General features: G+C 42.3%; 1 protein-coding gene across 1 annotated transcript in view; it reads right to left on the bottom strand.

Moving 5' to 3' along the window:
- Positions 1-22,274, bottom strand: part of ribc2 (RIB43A domain with coiled-coils 2) — a 43,868-nt gene that overhangs the window by 8,303 nt on the left and 13,291 nt on the right. Inside the window, exons 3-5 of the mRNA XM_068051267.1 lie at positions 18,917-19,261; positions 8,914-9,032; positions 6,422-6,649 (exon numbers count right to left, since the gene is read on the bottom strand). Of these exons, the coding sequence (XP_067907368.1) occupies positions 6,422-6,649; positions 8,914-9,032; positions 18,917-19,261 (692 nt within the window). The remainder of the gene's footprint in view (positions 1-6,421; positions 6,650-8,913; positions 9,033-18,916; positions 19,262-22,274) is intronic.

Below are 22,274 nucleotides of genomic sequence, written 5' to 3'. Positions count from 1 at the left end.
GCCTTTGCCACCGGGGGCCCTTCGTGAGCCACAGATTGCTCAAACAGCATGGGTTACTGATCGGCCTCTTCACATGGTGGTGGCATCCCCCACCGCTATTAAATTGCCAGTGGTGGCAGGATGAGGTCCTTAAGTGGCAATTAATTGGCCACTGAAGGGCCTCAATTGGCCTCTAGATGGGAAGGCCATCCTCAGCCTTCCCTACTCTGACTAATTTGAATGGCGTTGGGAAGGCGACAAGCACTCCACCTGCCACATTCCCTCATAATTTTATGGCCCCCCCCGCCCCCCGCCACCCTGCCCATCCCTAGAGGGCTGATAAAATTCAGCCCATCATTTCAGGACTGCAAGTCAACAGTTCTGACAAATGATCATCAACCTGAAACATTAACTGTTTCGCTCTCCACAGATACAGACAGTTCAACATCCTGTTGACTGCTAACTGCTGCTCTGCATAATTTAGGCTGAATCTACTAAGTCTCCTAGGTCTCTCGGTTTCATTCAACTGCTAATTTTTCATATTATATCCAATTGATTCTATAACTTCTGAGCTACCATTTTCAATTCCACTGTCTCTCTTGATTCAGCATCATCTGTATAATTTGACCATTTTGCATTGATTTTCTGAGTTTAGGTTATTATGTAAATTAGAAACAGGATTGGTCCTCGTACTGAGGCTGGAGGCACCTCACTCAGTACTTCCAAAAAAGGAACAATCATGGTATCTTTAATTCTCTTAATCTTCCTACATATGGTAAAAGGCCCTCCTTAAGTTCAAATCTTACCAAGATAGAAATTACTTTGTGTATTTCCAATTGGTATAAATGCAACATATTTTAGATTATTTTATTGGATCATGAAGATTTTAAACCATAAATTAACATCACAGCACATTCAATTCAAAATTCTTGTTCCCTTTCTCATACTACAGTAATCTGGTAATTATATCACTGTGTACATAAGGTTCTCATTAGAATTCAACAGTTTTCACCCACTCTTCTGCATTCAGTTTTTCCACCTCTTCCTTTTACATTCCTCCCCTCTCCAAAAATAACAAAATTCACATACTGATTTAATTCAAATTATTGTGGTACAGGAAGGAGGGCACAAAGCTAAATCATAAATGTTTGTGGACACAATGTTGGTCAAAGACTTCAAAATGCAATCTGATGTAAATAAAAGATCAAAGATTTTTTTAAAGAAAAGACTCTTTATATTATATTGTTTAAGTGGATTTTTAACTAGTACAATGCCTAAAATGTTTTTTTTCCCAAAATGTTTACTGTGCGGCTGGCTGAAAGCAGCCTACCTCGGTGAGGGCTTGCAGCAAATCCACACCCTTGGCTAATGCAAATCTGTTACTCCAAATGTATTCGTCATACCTCTGTTTACATGGACTACTGTAAAGATTTTGAAGTCACAAATGCCATCCAGGTGATTGACAACTCAGTTATTTCTGACATTAAAATAAAAGCAAAATACTGTGGATGCTGGAAATCTGAAATAAAAACAGAAAGTGCTGGAAATACTCAGCAGGTCTGGCAGCATCTGTGGAGAGAGAAGCAGAGTTAACGTTTCTGTGACAGACCTGAAACGTTAACTCTGCTTCTCTCACCACAGATGCTGCCAGACCTGCTCAGTATTTCCAGCACTTTCTGTTTTTATTTCAGTTATTTCTATCACTTTTTTAAAAATCAGTCCATGGCCCTTAAAATTGTCCCATGAGGTACACACCAAGGAATAATCTCACAGTTGGTTGTGTCCTGAAGATGTGTCAGTTGCTTTTCTGATTTTGAGGATGCTGATATTTTTGAACCCCATTTTAATTGACAATATGATATAATTGCATTGAATGCCTTTTGATCTACTTTTGCATCAGTTTAACATCAAAAGGAAACAAAGGCATAGCTCAGAATGGTAGCATTTATTTTTAATTTCTCCTCTTCTTCTAGTTGTCCTGCTTCCCTATTTCTTGTCTTACTATATATGACTGTAAGCTAGCAAATGATTATAGGAGGTGTCAACTGTGCCTCTGTTGGTGGCACTCTTGCCTCTAAGTGAAAAGGTTGTGGGCTCAGGCCCTACTCCGGCACTTTAGCATCTACACCCGACTCTTCCAATGCTCTCCGTCACTTCAACAGTTTTCTGCCCCTCACTGTCTCTTATTCATCATGGATGCCCAATCCCTCTACACCTCCATCCCAAACCAGGATGGTCTGAGAGCACTCCGCTTCTTTCTTGAATGGAGGCCCAACCAGTCACCATCACCACCACCCTCCTCCACCTGGCTGAACTTATTCTTACATTGAACAACTTCTCCTTAAACTCCTAGCTAGGCCTGCTGTCGTGCCCAGTACAGACGTATCATATTCTTACTTTTAAGATACAAACTTTATTCAATGTGGACTCTTTGAAATTGACTTTCTCTTTAAGAAAGTGGGCAATGTATTGCAAGATGATTGCCAAAGGTCAGATGACCTGGCCTGTATATTCAAACTATCTTGAAAGGACAAAAGGATACATTCCAGACTAAGAGGTGCTGACTACACCCATCCTGAAACGATCAAGAGATACTCCTAAATTCAATGGATTTCTTCTGAGACGAAGAAGGTGTGAAGTGGGCACATCATAACAGAATGATACTCTTCCAGCAATTAATGGATGGCCATGGATTTCACATCCTGGCCAATTATGTGGTTACACCAGAAGAGACCATGTGTCAGGGACCCAGAAATGCTAATAAGATGAATTGTGACCTTAAAAGGTAACCCTCTGGAGAGAGAGAGATCAGAGCAACATCACAGAAAAGCAGTCGAGCCAGGGGCTGTGGAAAGATCAAGCCTAAACAAGAAGAAGTCCTGCTGCTAATTCTGCACTTCAGCTTGGTGCAGCAGAGAACTGAAAGTGACCACTAGTATAGACAGGGTGGATAGCAAGAAGCTTTTTCCCAGAGTGGGGGATTCAATTACTAGGGGTCACGAGTTCAAAGTGAGAGGGGAAAGTTTAGGGGGGATATGCGTGGAAAGTCCTTTACGCAGAGGGTGGTGGGTGCCTGGAACGCGTTGCCAGCGGAGGTGGTAGACGCGGGCACGATAGCGTCTTTTAAGATGTATCTAGACAGATACATGAATGGGCAGGAAGTAAAGAGATACAGACCCTTAGAAAATAGGCGACAGGTTTAGATGGAGGATCTGGATCGGCGCAGGCTTGGAGGGCCGAAGGGCCTGTTCCTGTGCTGTAATTTTCTTTGTTCTTTGTTCACCAGCTCCCGTTTGAAATCTTAACCGCCAGAAATCTAAACCGCCAGAAATCTACAACACCTCAATAAGTTTAAGACTACAAACACTCAGGCCTGCATCTTTAAAAGAGACTGTCCTACGTAGAAGATTCAATAGGTTTACCATAAACCACGAACACCTACCACCCCTTGAACTCTTACCCTTCACCTTCTAACTATCTTCTCTTGAGAGTGCATGCAAGAGTGAATGCGTACATGAGTAGTGTTGTGAACATTTCGGCGAATGAATATTGTTCAATAAATAGTTAATGTTCTGTTTTAAACCTACAAGAAAACCTATCTCTGTCTGTTTACTTGGCAAATAAAACACGCAGGAGCTAACTCATCATTATTAAACAAAACATGATTGCGGTCAGTTGGGAACCACCTACACCCCTTACCACCTGTCCGTAACACTGCCTTTTGTGAGATATGTGGAATATTCCTTGTTCCAGTCATACTCAGGCCCCCTCCCTCACCTCTTCTTCCAGTACATTGATGACTGTATCGGTTTCGCTTCATGCTCTTGCCCTGAACTGGTAAATTTCATTGACTTTGTTTCCAATTTCCACCCTTCTCTCACCTTCACATGGACCATCTCCAACCCTTCCTTTACCTTCCTTGGCTTCTCTGTCTTCATTTCTGGAGATAGACCATCAACTAATGTGCACTATATGCCCATGGATTCCCACAGCTACCTGGACTATACTTCCTCACCCCCCACTTCCTGCAAGGACTTGATTCTGTTCTCCCAGTTTCTCTGTCTCTGTCGTATCTGTTCAGACAATGCAATCTTCCATACTGGTGCTTCTGATATGTCCTCCTTTTCCCTCAACCAAGGATTCCTCCCCAAGGTGGTTGACAGGGCCCTTGACTGTGTCAGATTTATTTCATGCACTTCTGTTCTCACCTCTTCCCTTCCATCCCAGAACGATGATAGGGTTCCCCTTACCCTCATCTTCCACCCCATCAGCTTCTGTATTCAATGGATCATCCTCCACCACCTTCAGCATGATGCCACCACCAAACACATCTTCCCCTTCCCTTCCCTTTTCGCATTCCAAAGGGACCGTTCCCTTCACGACACCCTGGTTCACTCCTCAGTCACCACCAATACCTTCCCCCTCTCCTATGGCACCTTTCCATGCTAGTGCTGCAACACCTGCCCTTTTACCTCCTCACTTCTCACCATTCAGGATGTGAAACACTCCTTCCATGTGAAACAGTGATGTACTTCATTCAATTTAGCATACTGTTTTTGCCGCTCACAATATGGTCTCCTCTACATTGGGGAGACTTAATGCAGACTGGGTGACTGCTTTGTGCAACACCTCTGTTCAGTCCACAAGCGCGACCCCAAACTTCCTGTTGCTTGTCATTTCAGATCTCCACCTTGCTCCAACTTTGATCTTTCTGTCCATGGCCTGCTACAGTGTTCCAGTGAAGCTCAATGCAAGCTCCAGGAACAGCACCTTATTTTTCGACTGGGCACTTTGCAGCCTTCTGGACTCAACATTGAGTTAAATAATTTTCCACCGTAACCTCTGCCCCCAATTTTCCTTTCGTTGTGTTTTATTTGCTGGTTCATTTTTATTTCTCCCAATCTTGTTTCTTTCTTAATCCCTTTACCTTGTGTTTGGATGGCTGCTATTCTGCCTTTTACTTCTCATCTAGACATTTTTTTTTACTTGTCACACTACACTCCCCTTGGCTTTGTACCATGAAACCTTTTGTCATTTAATCTCTCCTGCCCTTCACCCTATCACAGACTTTCCCTTTTGTTCTTCTTTCCCCCATCCCCCTTTCACTTGCTCAAAACCTATGACATTTCTAATTTTTGCCAGTTCCAATGAAAGGTCATCGACCTGAAACTTTAACTCTGTTTTTCTCTCCACAGATGCTGCCTGACCTGCGGCGTATTTCCAGTATTTCCTGTTTTTGTCATAGAAACATTAAAGCTGACACTTCAGTGCACTACTGAGCGAATGCTGTGCTGTCGGAGGTGCTGTCTTTTGGATGAGATGTTAAACCAAGGCCCCATTTACCCTCTAAGATAGCTGTATAAAATCCTTGAGCACCATTTTGAAGAAAAACTGGTGGCCTAGCCAATATTTATATCTCAATCAAAATCACCAAAACACAATATCTGGTCATCATCACATTGCTCTTTGTGGGAACTTACTGTATGCAAATTAGCTGCTGCATTTCCTTCATTACAATAGCGGTAACACTTCAAAAGTACTTCTTCATTGCCTGTAAAGCACTTTGGGATGTCCAGTGGTTGTGAAAGGCGCTATATAAATGTAAGTCTTTCTTTTTTCTATATCAGTTTCATGTAAAATTTCTCATCACAGACACCTGTTCTAAATTAAAAGTATTACTACTGAGAACTGCAAGAGCTTTGAGCCTTTTTGAAAGGCACACTGTAATTTCCCAGTATGGTTAGGCTCCTCTTGATAGCAGATAGTCATAAAACAGGCCTGCATGCGGTAATGTATTTTCTGTCAGTTTTGGAGAGATCAAAATTGTATTGTGATGTTACATATTATTTACAGTGTATATATGAACGTAAATGGGGTTGTTGTTCACCCACTTCTAAGTTGATGCATAATATCATATTTTGGATTAAAGGGAGCCAGGGCTTGTCTACTGAAACACAATTTTGTGTTCAGCATGAACAGTATCTGGTGTGAGCTCAAATCATGACAATATTTTCTCAGAATATTTTACATCACAGAGATTCTAATAGCTCAGTGAATTAATACCATGTGGTACACCACTAAGCCATACATTCCAGAAAGGATATTGGTCCCCAATCTGTTCTAATTTAGCTGATCACAGCCAAGGTAATAGCGCAAACATGAGGATTGGTCTCAGTGACCTCAGGTTAGGGACGGTAGTAAAAATAATTAGAGGCCCCATTCCTAATCGCCATCCAGTGTTCATTGCTGTAAAGATTGCTTGTGTATATATAAGGATCAGGCAGAATTAGCTTCATAATCAAACAGCCTGTTGCCGCTATCTATCACACATGAAGAATGGTCAAGGCAATGGAAGGTTCCAATGCCAGTGGAAGTGTACAAAATATAAATATGTCAAGTTGTAGGGAACAGGGGCAAAATTGGAGACAGCTGATATTTGTACCTTTTTCTCCTGGACTTGTTGTTTCTGTTTGCGAGTGACTTCATCCAATTGATCTGGTGTCATTCCTTTCCAGCGATGAACAATGACTCGATTTGGTCCAAAAGCACTCATCGCCTGTTTTGGGTTTTCTGTTAATAAGTCACTGTGAAGCTGGTTTGCAATTTCAATTGAATTATCTTCCTGCTCTTGAAGTTTTTCAAGCTTACGTTTTGTAGTTGATTCAGTTGCCTGAACCACATCAAAATAAAATAATAAATTATTACCTCTCTAGAGTTTTTATCCCTCTGAGAAACATGGTAGAATCTAGAGGAAAAACGTCTTTTGATTTGTTGCCTCATTCTATCTACTGGAGGTACATTTAACTTTCAGCGATGTGAAATGGATATCAAATTAGCCAGCCATTATATACCAAGCCAGATATTCCTTTCCATTGAAGTCAATGGAAGGAAACATTGAAATAAAAGTAAAGTACTGCGGATGCTGGAAATCTGAAATAAAAACAGGAAGTGCTGGAAATACTGACAGGTCTGGCAGCATCTGCGGAGAGAGAAACAGAGTTAAGGTTTCAGGTCGATGACCTTTCATCAGTTCTGATGCTGCCAGACCTGCTGAGTATTTCCTGCACTTTCTGTTTTTATTTTAGGAAGGAAACATTGGACAGGATGTAAATTGGGTGACCAATTTGATCCACCCATTATACCTTTGCCAAAGTTAAAATTAGACCCTCTATTTAGGTCCTCTACTGTAAGGCAGATTTTCTCCTGCATGATTTCCAAGCCACCACCTCAAAACATGCTGGGGAAGAAATTGGTTCCTATCATACCTTTTTTTAAAACACAAAATTCACGTTTGAGGACACCAGTTCATGGTTGCAATCTCATTTGTCTGATTCACCCGGAAGTGAGTTCACCCCCAAATTGACCTCCAAGTTCCTGTGCTGCCCGCCTTAAACAGGCATTAGGCTGCTTCAATATGCTAATCTGGGATCTACTGCCTGTTCCAGGACGCTGCTGCTAAATTCAGCAGAAACTAGGGACTGCATGTGCTGCAGATGCTTCACTAACTTTTTCCCAGGTACCTTTAAAGGAACCACTGGAGCCACCTGCACAAACAGCAAGTTGTGTTTCTTAAACTCACCTTAATATGGAGCAGAAGAGCCGATTTTGAGAAGGCCCCTACCAGCGAATTGCTTTGGGATGTATAATTGACATATGAAGTTCTCTGGCATTATGAAGATAAAGCCCAACGCTCAATTTCAAGCAAGCCATTGAGTCAATGTCTGCAGGCCTGTGCACCAGACATGTGCACCTCACTTCACACAGATTTTTAGGTGCGAGGCCAATTTCCCAGCTGATTGTGGACTTGAAGTCCTCTATCTGGCAGTCTGCTCAAGAACTAACACTAGAAGCACCTGGTAAAATCAAGTTTAATCAAAATCGGGATTTAAATCTGAGAAACCATGGTGGCAATTTTAACTTTTCATAAAAGTGGAACGTGGGCAATATTGGATCGACAACCCATTGTTATACAGCTCTCCCAATCTTTCTTTCCATGGGTTGGAATCCAATACTTTGAGCAGTGCAGAAAAAATATTAGATTCAATTGTAGTAATTTAACAAACCTAATATCAGTTGAACAATATGAGCTCTATTTCCAAGTATTGGCCTGAGGTTTAAGTTTCAGTTCAGATGTGTGAGAATAAATAGGTATTCAGTCTGATACCTCAATCCCATGCACTTTAATCCCCTGCAATGCCAATTTTATTCTTAACTCTCTGGATTCCAATAATACCTTTGGTTCCAGTGGTATTCAACTGATTGTACTCAAAATGTGTGATTTTGAATATAATTCTATCCTATACTTTGTTTTCAGTCTATTTTCTTTTAGTCCATCTTTCCTTCCCTTATAGAATTTTGTTCATGTTCACTCCTATCTGAGAAAGACAATCCCTCATCCTTCAAACTACTACTCTATTTCTTCTACATTGGTAACTACTAAATTTATGAAAGCTCTTGCTAATGCTCAAAATTATCCGCCATTTTGTAAGCTCCGCCTTAATCCAAGGTTGCCAATATGACCACACACTGATCTTTCTTACAAATGTTATGCACTTATGGAACTTTGCCTTTGAATGTATGGGTGAATCATCTGACATTGACTTGACATCTCCAAAGCCTTTGTTAGGGTCTGGTATTGTGTACTTCTAAACAAAGTACAATCATATGAGCTCCCTCCAAAGTTACATTCATATCTAGGACCTTGCTTTCTCAAAATTAGAGTGAACCGGTGACTGATTGGACTATTAGCACTGAAGTGTAGTTGCAGCCACGTTTTCCCTTCCCTGTCAGCATGTGAAAGTGCATCTTATACAAGTGAGGTATTTTTATGAACAGGGAGGAGCATAGACATGTGAGTTATGCAAGACAAATGAGACTCTTACTGTTGATTTACTCTCTAACCAAAAGCAAATAGGGTGGGAATAAAAGTGAAACCTGTGCCCTATTAAAATCTTTTGTTGCGACATGAACAGCTCTCCTCGTGTCTTCTTCCATTTGTTGCAGTTCACAAGCTCTTTGATCCTGAGCTATCCTATACTTATCGTACAGTCTGTCTGAAAGAAGAACAGAGCAAAAATTATACAAAGTATGAACTTCGGAAGGCTTTTTTTTTAAAATTCAAGTTTTACTGTTTTATTTTCTGCTCAAGGGAACTGGTTACCAATGAATAAAAATAGCACATTTTTCTAATGTGGTGGCAGATCAGGTACATTACCCGTCATGGACGGAATAAAGCTCTTTGCTGTCCAAACAACATATCTTATATAAAACACAAGCACATGCCCTGTTACCTTGATGTAACAGTGCTTAATTTCTTAAATTCATTTCCATTCTTTGATAAGTCATAAAACTGAATCCACATCTCCTTGTCCAGGTAGGTGTGCAAAACACCATGGTACATCATGGGTCAGTTGTGGAATGCATACAGCAAGCAGGAAGCCTTGCCTGCTAGCCACACATATTGGGAAATCATGGGCAGGTTTCTCACAGGTTTTAATCTTTTGAAAGAAATGAACAAAAATCCTATGATTCTCTTCTGCAGTTCTCTAATTTGCGCAGCCAGTGGGTAAGACAGTCAATAGCATGCATTCAGAAAATCAACTCTACATGAAGAAGGGCAAGAAGTTATAAAGTTATAAAGCAAAGATATACTGGCATTGGAGGCAGTACAGTGATGGTTCGCTCGATTGCTTCCTAGGATGAGAGGGTTGATCTGTTATGAGAGGCTGAGTAAATTGGGCCAATTATCTTTGGAGTTTGGAAGAATGAGAGGTGATATCATTGAAACATACAAGATTCTGAAGGGGCTTGACAGGGTGGACACAGAGGTTATTTCCCCTGGCTGGGGAATCTAGAACATAGGGGCACAGTCTCAGGATAAGAGGCCTGATTTGAGATGGGGAGACATTTCTTAACTCAGAGGGTTGTGAATCTTTGGAATTATCCATTGCAGAGGATTGTGGATGCTCCACATTGAGTATATTTAAGTCTGAGATAGAAAGATTTTTGGTGTCTCAGGGAATCAAGGGATATGGGGAGCGGGTAGGAAGGTGGAGTTTGAACATGATTGAAATGACTTGGCGGAGCAGGCCCAAGCTGACGTATGGTCTACCCCCGCTCCTATTTTTTATGTTCTTAAGTTCCCCTGATGTCCTGGACCACATTTTCACCAAAAGCACATTCATTAGTCATTCATCTCATTGCTGTTTGTAGAATGGAACCAAAAACTGACAGGAAAAACTGTAATGGAACAATGGGTGGTCTTTAAGGAGGAGATGCTTCAGGTTCATGCTACGTACATTCCAACAAGAGTGAAAGGTCAGGGAACCAAAGCCAAGGCTCATTGGATGATGAGGGAGTTTCAGAATATGATGAAACAAAAAAGGTGTATACTGCATATCAGGAGAATTCTTTAACTGAGAATCAGGCCAACTACAACCAATTGAGAGGGGAAGTGAAGCGAAAAATAAGACTGGAAAAGAGAGAATATGAGAATAGAATGGTAGTCAACATAAAGGGAACCCAAAAACCTTCTACCAGCATGTAAATAATAAGCGGGTAGCAAGAGGTGGGTTTTATTAGAAACAAAGAGGGTGATATATGCTTGGAGGTACAGGGCAAGGCTAGAATAATAAATGAGTACTTTGCACTGATGTTTACTAAGTAAGAGAATTCTGAGAAAATATCAGTAGAAGTGAAGATGGTATAGGTAATGGATGGGGTGAAAATTGAGAGATTGGAGGTAATGGAAAGGCTGGTTAAGGTTTGAGTGGAAAGTCGCCTGGTCTGGATGGCTTGCATGCTGGGTGGAGATAGCTGAGGGGATTGCCATAATCTTCCAATCTTCCCTAGATATGGGGGAGGTGCCAGAGGATTGCAGAGTGGCAAATGTGACACCTTTATTCAAGAATGGGTGTAAGGACAGTCCTAGTAACTTACAGACTAGTCAGTTTAACATCAGTGGTGGGTAAGGTTTTAGAAACAATCAGCAAAAAAATCAACAGGCACTTGGAGAGGTTTGAGTTAATTAAGGAGAACCAGCATAGATTTGTAAAAGGCAGATCATGCTTGACTAATCTAATTGAATTTTTTGATGAAGTAACAGAAAAGCTTGATGAAGGGAATGCAATGGATGTTCCTTACATAGATTTTAAGAAAGTGTTTGAAAAAGTACCAAATAAAAGGCTGGTTAACAAAATTAAGGCTCCGGGAATAGAAGGGTTAGTATCAGCTTGGATAGAAAATTGGATAAAGGACAAAAGACAGCGAGTCGCAGTAAATGGTTATTTTTCTGACTGGAGGATGGTAGACAATGGTGTTCCCCAAGGGTTAATGCTAGGACCGCTGCATTTCAGATATGTGCAAATGATTGGGATATTGGAATACAGAGTAAAATTACAAAATTTGTCGATGATACCAACCTTGGAGGAGTGGCAAACAGTGAAAATTATACAAATCGACAACAGGGCATAGAGGGGCCAGCAGAATGGGCAGACAAGCGGCAAAAGGAATTTAATATAGAGAAGAGTGAGGTGATGCATTTTGGCAGCAGGGTTAGGGAGAGATAATATAGAGTTATAGGCACATTTCTAAAGAGTGTGCAGGGACAGAGGGTCGTGGGCGAGCATGTGCATAGACCTTTGAAGGTGGCAGGACACATTGAGAGAGAGGTTAATAAAGCATGTGCGATCTTGGACTTCATAAATAGAGGTATTGAGTACAAAAGCAGGGATGTAATGCAGAACTTTTATAAAGCTCTGATTAGGCCCCAACTACAGTATTGCATCCAGTTCTGTTCATCATACTTTAGGAAGGATGTGAGGGTCCTTGAAAGGGTACAGAGGCAATTTATCAGAATGGTTCCATACATGAGAATCAGCTATGAGAATCTCAGGGAAGTAGTTCTGTTAGAGGAATTTAAAAATTCTCTTCCACTTTCAATAAAGACCCATGTAAAGGAGCAGCAGGTCCAGAGAGCCAGGCAAATGGCTGTTCTGGCTGATGAGTTTGCTTTAATTTAGAAGTCAGTTTCCCAGGGGAGAACCTTTCCTAATCACCCCCACAAAGGGTGGGAAGGTGACATCTGCCCAGGCAGTTCTGGGAGAGAAAGGAAAGCAGGAGAGACAAGGGGCCCTCCTCCAGCCAAAAAGGAAGGTGCCGTGAGCAAGAGTGAGTCCCGGAGACCCGTGTGCTTCCATTGTAATAAAGCAGGGCAGTTAAAAGCTGACTGCTGGAAACTAAAGGGGAAACCAGTAGGGTTAATCAGGGCATACCGACTCAGTGAAGACAGGACCTTGATGGAAAGCACAGCAGAACAAGCTGTGGCTTTAACTGCAGCACGAGTGCAACCCAGGAAGCTTACTATGGCCAGTGCAGGAAAAGCTAATAGGAGTCCTAAAGTCTATCAGGGTTTTGTGTCTGAAGGAAAAGTAACCCCATGCCCCTCGAGTAGGGCCAGCAAGCACTTGGTAATTCTCAGGGCCACTAGATCCCTTTTACTGGGAAAAGGCCTGACCTTTCCCCAGAGAGTGCAGTGAACACCAAAATGGTGGTGAATGGTATTGGAGGGCAGTGTATGCCTGCATCTGGAGTGCGACCTAGTTTCGGGACCGGTGACAGTTGGGATTGTCCCTAATATGTCTGTGGATGGGGTTGACCTGCTCCTCGGTAATGATCTTGTGGGGGTGAAGGTGGTAGCCACCCGCCCCCCCCCCCCCCCCAGTAGTGAAATAAAGACCACAGGAGGTCAGAGTGACAGGGCATGGCAGGAGACGGTCTCCTGCAGTTTCCCTGAATTTGTAGTGGATCAGGCCATGATCAAATCAGCTCCTCCAGGGGAGACTGAATTAGCACTGCAGGCAGATGACCAGGTCTGTTTGGCTGAGACTTTCTTTGGAAAGTTAGGAGATCCAGGGAATTAATTAAATGGATTTTCCCTAGCTGAGTTTCAGCGAGCCGACCCAGTATTGCAAGAGTTAGCACACGCTGCCCAGTCTGAAAGTGAAGCAGAGGGAGTCCCTGATTGCTACTATTTAAAGAATGAGGTACTGATGAGGAAATTGAGTTCTCCTCAAAGACCTGAGAGCAAGGACTGAACAGTAGTTCACCAGTTAGTGGTGCCACAGAGGTACCGGAGAGAAATATTATCAAGGGCCCACGAGACAACAGTGGCTGTACATACTGGTATCCGAAAGACCAAAGCCCGCATAAGACAGCAGTTTGACTGGCCAAAATTCCACAAAGATGTGGTGGAGTACAGCAGGAGTTGTCACATGTGCCAGATTGAGGGGAAACCCCAACCTACAGTGAAACCTGCACCCCAAATCCATTACCGGTGTTAGGAGGACCCTCCAGCAGATGTCTGGTGAACTGTAAGGGACCCCCACCTAGAACAAAAGGGGACACAGGCAGGCACATGGCTGGCAAAAGTTTAGAAAGGGAAGGGGAAAAAGTGACCCAGAGGGCAGGTTAAAGGAAGTCTGGGAGGAATCCCGGATGAAAACCCTTGCTGTCCAGTCAGCCAACCCTGAAAAATTTGAAAAGTTAGACCCCACATCCTCCTATGTAAATGCAGACTCTAGAAGCACCCCACCAGAGTTGTTAACAGCATTTGCAGGAATGTGCAGAGAGAAAGAGAGACCTCTAGGGGGCACAGAAACCATGAGGGTGATGCCTCACCTAGTCAAAGTGCCACAGTGGAGTGAAGTAGAGTCTGCAAACATACCTGCAGGCAGGAATGTCGCAGAGAACAAAGGGGAAATTAACAAAGAATCTGCCCCCACTGTCAGAGGAAAAGGGAACCACCCATCCCCTGAAGTCAAAAACTTTTGCATGAATCAGCAAGGCACTGAAAGAGAGGTCAGGATAGACCTGCCCCCTACTAACTCTCCTGAAAAAAATGACCTCAACAGGAACAAAACCCTAAGCAGTCATGGCAATGGGTAAACTGAAGAAAAACTTCCCCAAAGAACCACATGGTTACTGGGATGCCAAAAAGGTGAAATTAAAGTAGCACTGGCACCCAGAAAAGACAATTTTAATTAGCTTTAAGATTTATGAATGAATGGGAATGAATGAGGGAAATGCATGGTTTTCTGTATGTCATATATTTTTCACTCAACTCTTTTAATGAAATGTGCCTCTTTTTTCAAATTGCATTTCATTCCCCTGGGTGGGGAGGTGTCATGCAGGCCTCCACCTGCCAAGAATGAGGCACTTCAATTTCGTCACATGGACACTAAATTTCAAATTGTTGCTGCAAAGAAGAGAAGGCCTGTTACAAGGAATTGCCAGGCCCCTGGCCGGAAAGACATTTTTGCATATCAACAGACAGTGTTGGAACAAAGGAGCTATCCCCTGCTCCCATACAATACACAGAAAAGACCTGGTCAAACCAGTCGGGCAAGTGACCACCCTGCTGGTCAACTTGGGGAGTTTTAAATTGTGGAGACAGTTTTTGAACTGACAGAAAGCTCTTGGCTCCTGGATTGAAAAAAGCCTCTCCTGTCAGCTCCCATCTCTTCCTCACCAGCTTCAGAATCCATTGAAGACACATGAACCCCAAGAGAGAAAAGTCTCCTACAGTGAACAAGGTTTAAGAAGAATACTGGGCCCCAACGAAAAGCAAGATCTACCTACAAGCAAGGACTCTATAGTGAGCTCGAAGACCTGTAACAAAAATACTCTTCAGATATTGCCTTAAACTTTTCCACTTCATTTCTTCTGCTCTTTTCTGTCCCTATCTGCATGTGTGTATGGCGTATGCATGCTAGCGTAAACGCATCGTGTATCCGTAGGTGTTAACCGAATTAGAGTTTAATTTTAAGTAAAATAAATATCACTTTTCTTCTTTAAACCTAAGAAAGCCTGTTTGTGCTTGTTTCTTTGCCTTATAATTGGAAAGCAGTGAACAAGGATTCACCAAGGGGGAGCTCAAAACACCATGTGTTTAAAAATAAAACCCAGTTACAGTAAGACCAGGTGAAGGCTGAGAGGGGCCTCTAGACACCTTTCTCACCTGGTTGTAATACCCACAAAAAGGCAGGCATAGCTAGTACCCATGTGGCTACACATAGCAACACCTTTTATTTGAAGGAAGTGAGTGGAGTTGAAGGAGAAGTTGTCGAATGTGAGAACAAGTTCAGCCAGATGGAGGAGGGTGTGGTGGATGGGAACCAGTTGGGCCTGCGTTCTAGGAAGAGGCGGGGTGCCCCCAGAGCATCTTGGTAGGGGATGAAGGTGTAGAGGGGTTGGACGTTCATGGTGAATTGGAGACAGTGAGGGCCAGGAAACTGGAAACCGTTGAACTGGCAGAGGGCATTGGAAGAGTCACGGATATAGGTGGGAGGAGACTGACATGGGAGTAAAAATAGAGTCAAGATAGAAAGAAATCAGTTCAGTGGGGCAAGAACAGGCTAAAACAATGGGTCTACCAGAGCAGTCTTGTTTGTGGATTTTGGGAAAGAGGTAGAAGTAGGCTGTTCAGTGTGTTACGAGAGTGTTTTCTATTTTTTGTAAAATATGTTTTTAAGGACTTATAGTTGAATTATGGACATTGATTCATTTGGAAGCTTGAAGAGATGCTGAACTTTGTGTCTTTTTAAAAGATGTCACCAGAAGGTTCCTGGACTTGGCTTGTAAGCAAGTGCTTACTGGAAGGCACCTGTTTTCAGCTAAAATAACCAGTAGGGAGCTTGTTGTTTTGACTTGGAGAAGATGCTTACAGACTAGTGACAGGTCAAGATTTACAGGGTTCAGGAGGCTTGGTCTTGTGACATTGTTTTGGTTTCGCTATGAACAGAGAGATGAAGTGTGAACTGTTTGGAAGACAGATGGTTTTTGCCTGTCAAGGAGACCCAGTCCATCTCTTTCTCTCCCTTTGAAAGATATCCTGTGTGTCCAGTTTGTCAGTCTCCTCTTTGCTCCTGTATTTGAAGAAACCCCACATATCAAACGTGTGGGAACTGAAACCCCTGTTGCTGCATTTCTCCTGTAAGGCCTATCTGAAGTCTCTGTAACTGCATTTCTTGGAAAGCCTACCCAAACTGATCTTTAACGTCATCTGAAAAGAACTGTTCTATGAAGATCCTAGTGACAGCCATCTATATGCACTTGGGGTGCCAAACTAAAACAAAGGACATCTTTCGATATCTTCTTTTTTTTCAAGAATTAGCAAGTATTTAATCCATGTGTTTTTTTTTGTCTTTTCTTTAATAATAGAGCTCTGAAACGCAAATCCCTTTATTTTTCCAGTTAACTGATGTATGTGTGTGTGAGTGTGAGGGGCTAAGGTAAAAAGGGAACTTTACTATTTCAAGCTGTGTGTCTATTCCTTACTTCATTACTGTTTAAGACTTGTTTTATAATAATCTGATAATTTTGTTGTTTATTAAAGAAACCTGGTTGGTGTGTTTTATTCTGGGGTAAAAATAGAGTCTATGATTGACCGTATCGGTAAGTGGGAAAAAAATTAAATATATGTTGTGACCCTAGAATGGAACTAGAATGAACAATGCACTCCTCCCGCCTCAGTCGTAACAAGTGTTGGGGAATTCTGAGGTGGGAGGTTGTGGAGGGAAGATCTCCAGAGGAAATGAGGTCAGTGACTGTCCTGGATACAAGGTCTTAATGTTCAGTAGTGGAGTCCTGGTCCAGGAAAAGTTAGGAGGAAGTGTCAGAGAGTCGGCGTTTGGCCTCTGCTAGTAGAGGTCGGTAACCCAGCCAACAATGACACCACCCATGCCAGCAGGTTTGATGATGATGTTAGGGTTGGAGCTGAGAGAACAGAGTGCTGAACGTTCAGAGGGAGATAGGTTAGAGCAAGTGAGGGGAGCAGAGAAATTGAAATGGCTGGTGCCATACTGGCAGTCCTCAATGAAAAGACTGAGGGCGGGTAAAAGGCCAGAGGGAGGGGTCCAGGTGGAAGGAGAATATTGGAGACAAGATGCTGCTGAGTGGGAGATGACTCCTGGCAAAGAAGTGGGTGCAGAGGCAGAGGCGACGAAAGAAGAGCTCAGGGTCATGCTGAGCTCGAAATTCATTGAGGTGGAGCGTAAGGGGATGAAGCTGAGGCCTTTGCGGAGGATAGATCATTCAGAGTCAAAAAGAGGAAGGACAGAGGGACAGAGGGCATCATGAATACATAGCAAGGGGTGAAATTCGAAGACGAGATAGGTCAGGGAGAAGGGGAAGAAGGATCCAGTGGGGTGTTGGTACACATGAGTTGTTGAAGCTTGCAATCCTTCACACCTGAAAGGAAGATAAAATGTTTTTGGTGAAAACACCAGATGAGGCAAAGGATGAAATGAAACAGTGGATCAGGACAGCTCTGAGAGAGGGTGAGTTGGTACTGCTCGAGAGAGAGGTCAAGAGTGTGCATGAGGCAGCGCATAGTGTTGAGAGTGGATTTTAGAATGCGGCGAGAACAACAGTTCGAGGAATGCTGAATGTCTAGGAGATATCTGTAATTGTGGATGGATCAGAAACACGAAGGGCAGAATTTTAGTTGGAATCCATGTGGAATAAGGTGGAGCCGGAGACAGTTGCTCAGGAAGGAGATGTGGCTGTGAAAGTGAGCTTTTGTAATAACCTGATCAACCACAAGAAGGGAGATAGCAAGCAATGAAGGTTAACAAGGTAGAAAAGGTAAATGGAAATTCCGTCAGAGAGAAGAGCAGAACTTCAAGGTGGGCATTCCTGGAAGAGAAGTGGCAGTGAATTAAACACAAATACAAAAGCAAATACTGCAGATGCTGGAAATCTGAAACAAAAACAGAAAATGCTGGAATTCCCCGGGTGGAGCAAAGCGTTACAAGGGGTCATAAATTTAAAGTGAAGGGTGGGAGATATAAGGGGGATGTCAGGGGAAGGTTCTTTACCCAGAGAGTGGTAGGGGCATGGAATGCCTTGCCTGGGGAAGTTGTTGAGTCAGAAACTTTAGGGACTTTCAAACGGCTTTTAGATAGGTATATGGATAAAGGAGAATGATGGGGTATAGATTAAATTGTCCTTGACAGAGGACAAAGGATCGGCACAACATCGTGGGCCGAAGGGCCTGTTCTGTGCTGTATTTTTCTATGTTCTATGTTCTATGTACTCAGCAGGTCAGGCAGCATCTATGGAGCGAAAAGCAGAGTTAACGTTTCAAGTTAGAAATGTAATACGTTTTGAGCAAGTGAAAGTGGCAAGGGAAGAAGAACAAAAGGAAAGGTCTAATAGGGCAGAGGGCAGGAGACATTAAATGACAAAAGGTTTTCATCAGTCTGGACTGGATTTGAAACCAGGACAGGTGCTAATCCATCTAATCTCCAAGCAATATTGTAATGCATTTGCAAGTGCAAGATAAAACAAAACACAAAGATGATTTCAGGACTGTTGGATGCAGGAAATTACTTGTTATGCATTGAGTTAGGTATATATCGTCTCCAAAACAATTTGTGCATATTCTCAATAATTCAAAGAAAATCTCGGTAGGCTGTGGATGTGTAGTTCAAATGCATTCTGTAAAAGTATTTTTAAATATTTACCTTTACTGATGTACTGGGCTGACAGTATAGCAAGACTTACGACATTCCCAAACTCAACAACTTGGAGGAGGATTGCAAAAGCAGAAAGTTGATCAATGACTAAAATCAATAATTTGGGAACCATTCTCTGCATGCTTTTCAACTGAGGAATTGTGTACATCTGGGAGTGAAGACTTAACAAATAGGAATGTGGGGGAAGGGAAATAATACTTTTTTTAAAAAGGGGGGCCAAGTAAATTATTAATTACTATGTGATAGTTTATTGTTGCAATATACTGGGATATAACTTTAAGTCTGTACAAGAGGCATTTCTCCACAGGAAGTGTCTAAGTAGCCTCTTGAACAATTAGTTATTTGTTACATGGCTGTCATATCTATCATGAGGTTGAGTTTTACTTTGTAATTCTACTCACTTGCAAACTTCTGGTCTTCTAAAGCATTCTTCAGGTCTTTTTGCTGGGCAAGTGACCACTCCCTGATTTGCTTCTGCTGACGTCTAATACGTTCTTCTTGTTGTAAGTCTTCCCCAGGAAGCTTTTGTATACTGGATACGGTGCAGCGAGGGTCAGTGTCTGAAATTCGGGCAGGAAAGTCCTTTTTTAAGGCCTGTGGATCATTCAGATCAAACTCACGATGCGTTTCAGGCTTCTGGTAGCATATACGGAATTCATCAATAGCCTTGTTTAAGTTTTTCACATCACGTTTGTGCCGTTCATCCAGGATGCACATTGCTTGGTCATGGCGAATCAAATCGTTAGCTGCAGCAAAATATGAAAGAAACATTGTGACATTGCATATACTTATTTTCTTTTTTGTCTGTTGCAGTGTGGAATAAAAGGGGAAGACACAGGACACAGATGGCACTTTTTGCCAATATGTTCAAAAAAATCTCCAATGGAAAATTTTAAAATTCAGTGATTTGATATCTGTACCATTTAAACAATCTTTAATTCAATACATTTCTTTTGGCCCGTATTAGTTTGAGGAGCTATATTAGTTTGAGGGACTATTAGTTTGAGGTGCTGTATTAATTCGTTTGAGGGCTGTATTGGTTTTGAGGGATGTATTACTTGAGATCTTGTATTAGTTTGATGTGCTGTATTAGTTTGATGTACTGCATTACAATTTGGATATTCTGAGCTAAATAGACTAGGAAGCACTTAGGTTCAATTACTAGCTTATACTAAATTAGTTAGGATCGTTCCCCCCGCGACACCCTGGTCCACTCCTCCATTACCCCCACCACCTCGTCCCCTTCCCATGGCACCTTCCCCTGCAATCGCAGGAGGTGTAATACCTGCCCATTTACCTCCTCTCTCCTCACTATCCCAGGCCCCAAACACTCCTTTCAGGTGAAGCAGCGATTTACTTGTACTTCTTTCAATGTAGTATACTGTATTTGCTGCTCACAATGTGGTCTCCTCTACATTGGGGAGACCAGACGCAGACTGGGTGACCGCTTTGCGGAACACCTCTGCTCAGCCCGTAAGCATGACCCCGAGCTTCCGGTTGCTTGCCATTTCAACACTCCTCCCTGCTCTCATGCTCACATCTCTGTCCTGGGATTGCTGCAGTGTTCCAGTGCACATCAACGCAAGCTCGAGGAACAGCATCTCATTTACCGATTAGGCACACTACAGCCTGCCGGACTGAACATTGAGTTCAATAATTTCAGAGTATGACAGGCCCCCCCATTCTACTTTTATTTTTAGTTCTTTTTTCTTTTTTTTGTGTTTATTTTATATTATTTCATTTCATCTTAGTTTGTTCAGTTTGCTTACCCATGGTTTTTTCATGTTTGTACTTGCAGCTGTTCAATTTTCAGTCCGTTAACACCCTATCTGTACAAAAGCTTTGTCTTTCAACACACCACTAACATATTGTTTGCCTTTGCTCCATGACCTTCTGGTCAGCTATTCTGTGACCTTGTCCAATCTACACCTTCTCCTTTGTTATCTCTTGCCCCACCCCCGCTTTACTTGCTTACAACCTTTCACATTTCTAATATTTGCCAGTTCTGAAGAAAGGTCATTAACCTGAAACGTTAACTCTGCTTCTCTCTCCACAGATGCTGCCAGACATGCTGAGTATTTCCAGCATTTCTTGTTTTTATTTCAGATTTCCAGCATCTGCAGTATTTTGCTTTTATTATACTAAATTAGTTACATTTGGCAGTTGGGTGCTACAATTAGCCTCATTGTTTATGGGCTACTGAGGGATCCCACATGGTAACTGACCAGTGGCTCTGCAGGAGCATATACATCAGCAGAAGTCAGATGGAGATTGGCTGTAATGACCCAAATTGAATAATCATTGAAACATTTTTTCTGGATTCAAATACAAAGGGCACTACTTGGTGAGGCATTACTAGATGAATGCTTGTGCGAGAAAACCTTTGTTCAATGTTACTGCTCAACTCCTCTACCCCTACTTATTTATAAACACTTCTGTGAACATTTTGGCTGTGAATTCCATCTCTGTAATGCTGCTACAGCCTGTCATGTCCTACAGCCAAGGTGGAGTGCCCTCCCAGCACTCTATTGCCTGCTTATCGTGTGGCATTGAATCTCTGATGTCCAATTATTTTGTTGCCTCTTTCAGACATTGTGAGCAGGTTTTTCCTGCAACAGGATTAACAGCATTGAGTGAAGGCAAATACTTGAAGGACATCCCCAGTTGGCAGCAAACAGCTGATCTAATAGCATTGTTCCAGTACTTCCTCTCTCTATCACAAGAGTATATGGAGTGTATGTAAAGGGTTGAATATGAGCAAGGCTTGTGTGGGGAGTTCCAAACAGAAGATCTAGATGGAAGAATTAAAGAAAATTGGACCATGATGGTTTTGTCACTTAATTGAGAAAGGCTGACCCCTTCCCTCCATTGCAACTGCAGCATAGAAGAGCTTGGAAGAATTTTAGGCCTTGATGATTATCCATATTGTCACAAATTAAGCACAATATTCAAAATTCATCAATGTGACAAAAAGTAATGAATCCAAATTCATTCTTCACAGGAAGTGTGATTGAATTGGCACTAACGACCACAAAAGGAAGCAGCTAAAGGTAGGGTTCTGTAAACCTTTCCTTGTCCTTGCATTGACATTTTATACAAGACACTTCAAAGTTTAGATGTGGTGCAACAATATTATTCACGTGGTGCCTACAGATAAGAAAGGCCATTTGACCCATCTTAAACTCATCCATCCATGGTTTTCTGACAGTTAAAGTAAGATGTGAATGAAGAGAAGCAGATAATGGGGGCCTTCAAAGAGGAGATGTTTGAGTACAGTCTAGGTACATTCCCACGATGGGTAAATAGAGGGCAACCAAAGCCAGAGCTCCCTGAATGACAATATGTTGGAAAGTTGGATGAACCAGAAAGAGTGGGCGTATGACAGGGGTCAGTTTGATGAACAGGGAATCAGGCCGAATATAAAAAGTACAGAGGCAAATTCAAAAAGTAAATAAGAGGGGGAAAGCAACAGTATGAGAATATGAGCAACAGGTAAAGCTAGCTGTTTCACGCTGCTACAATGCAGTAGTAACACGTGTGGTGTTCACCATTAACAGGATGCTGCCGTCAAGCCAAAAAGACATTCTGCCTATCAGACAAATGAGTAATGTGATATATGAATTTCAATGTCAGTGTCTTCTTCTTTTGGGCCTCCTTATCTCGAGAGACAATGGATACGCGCCTGGAGGTGGTCAGTGGTTTGTGAAGCAGCGCCTGGAGTGGCAATAAAGGCCAATTCCAGAGTGACAGGCTCTTCCA

This window comes from Heterodontus francisci, chromosome 18 (assembly GCF_036365525.1).
Source record: "Heterodontus francisci isolate sHetFra1 chromosome 18, sHetFra1.hap1, whole genome shotgun sequence".
In the NCBI taxonomy this organism is placed as follows: domain Eukaryota; kingdom Metazoa; phylum Chordata; class Chondrichthyes; order Heterodontiformes; family Heterodontidae; genus Heterodontus; species Heterodontus francisci.
Note: the sequence above shows the minus strand (reverse complement) of the source record. Positions and strands in the feature narration are given on the sequence as shown.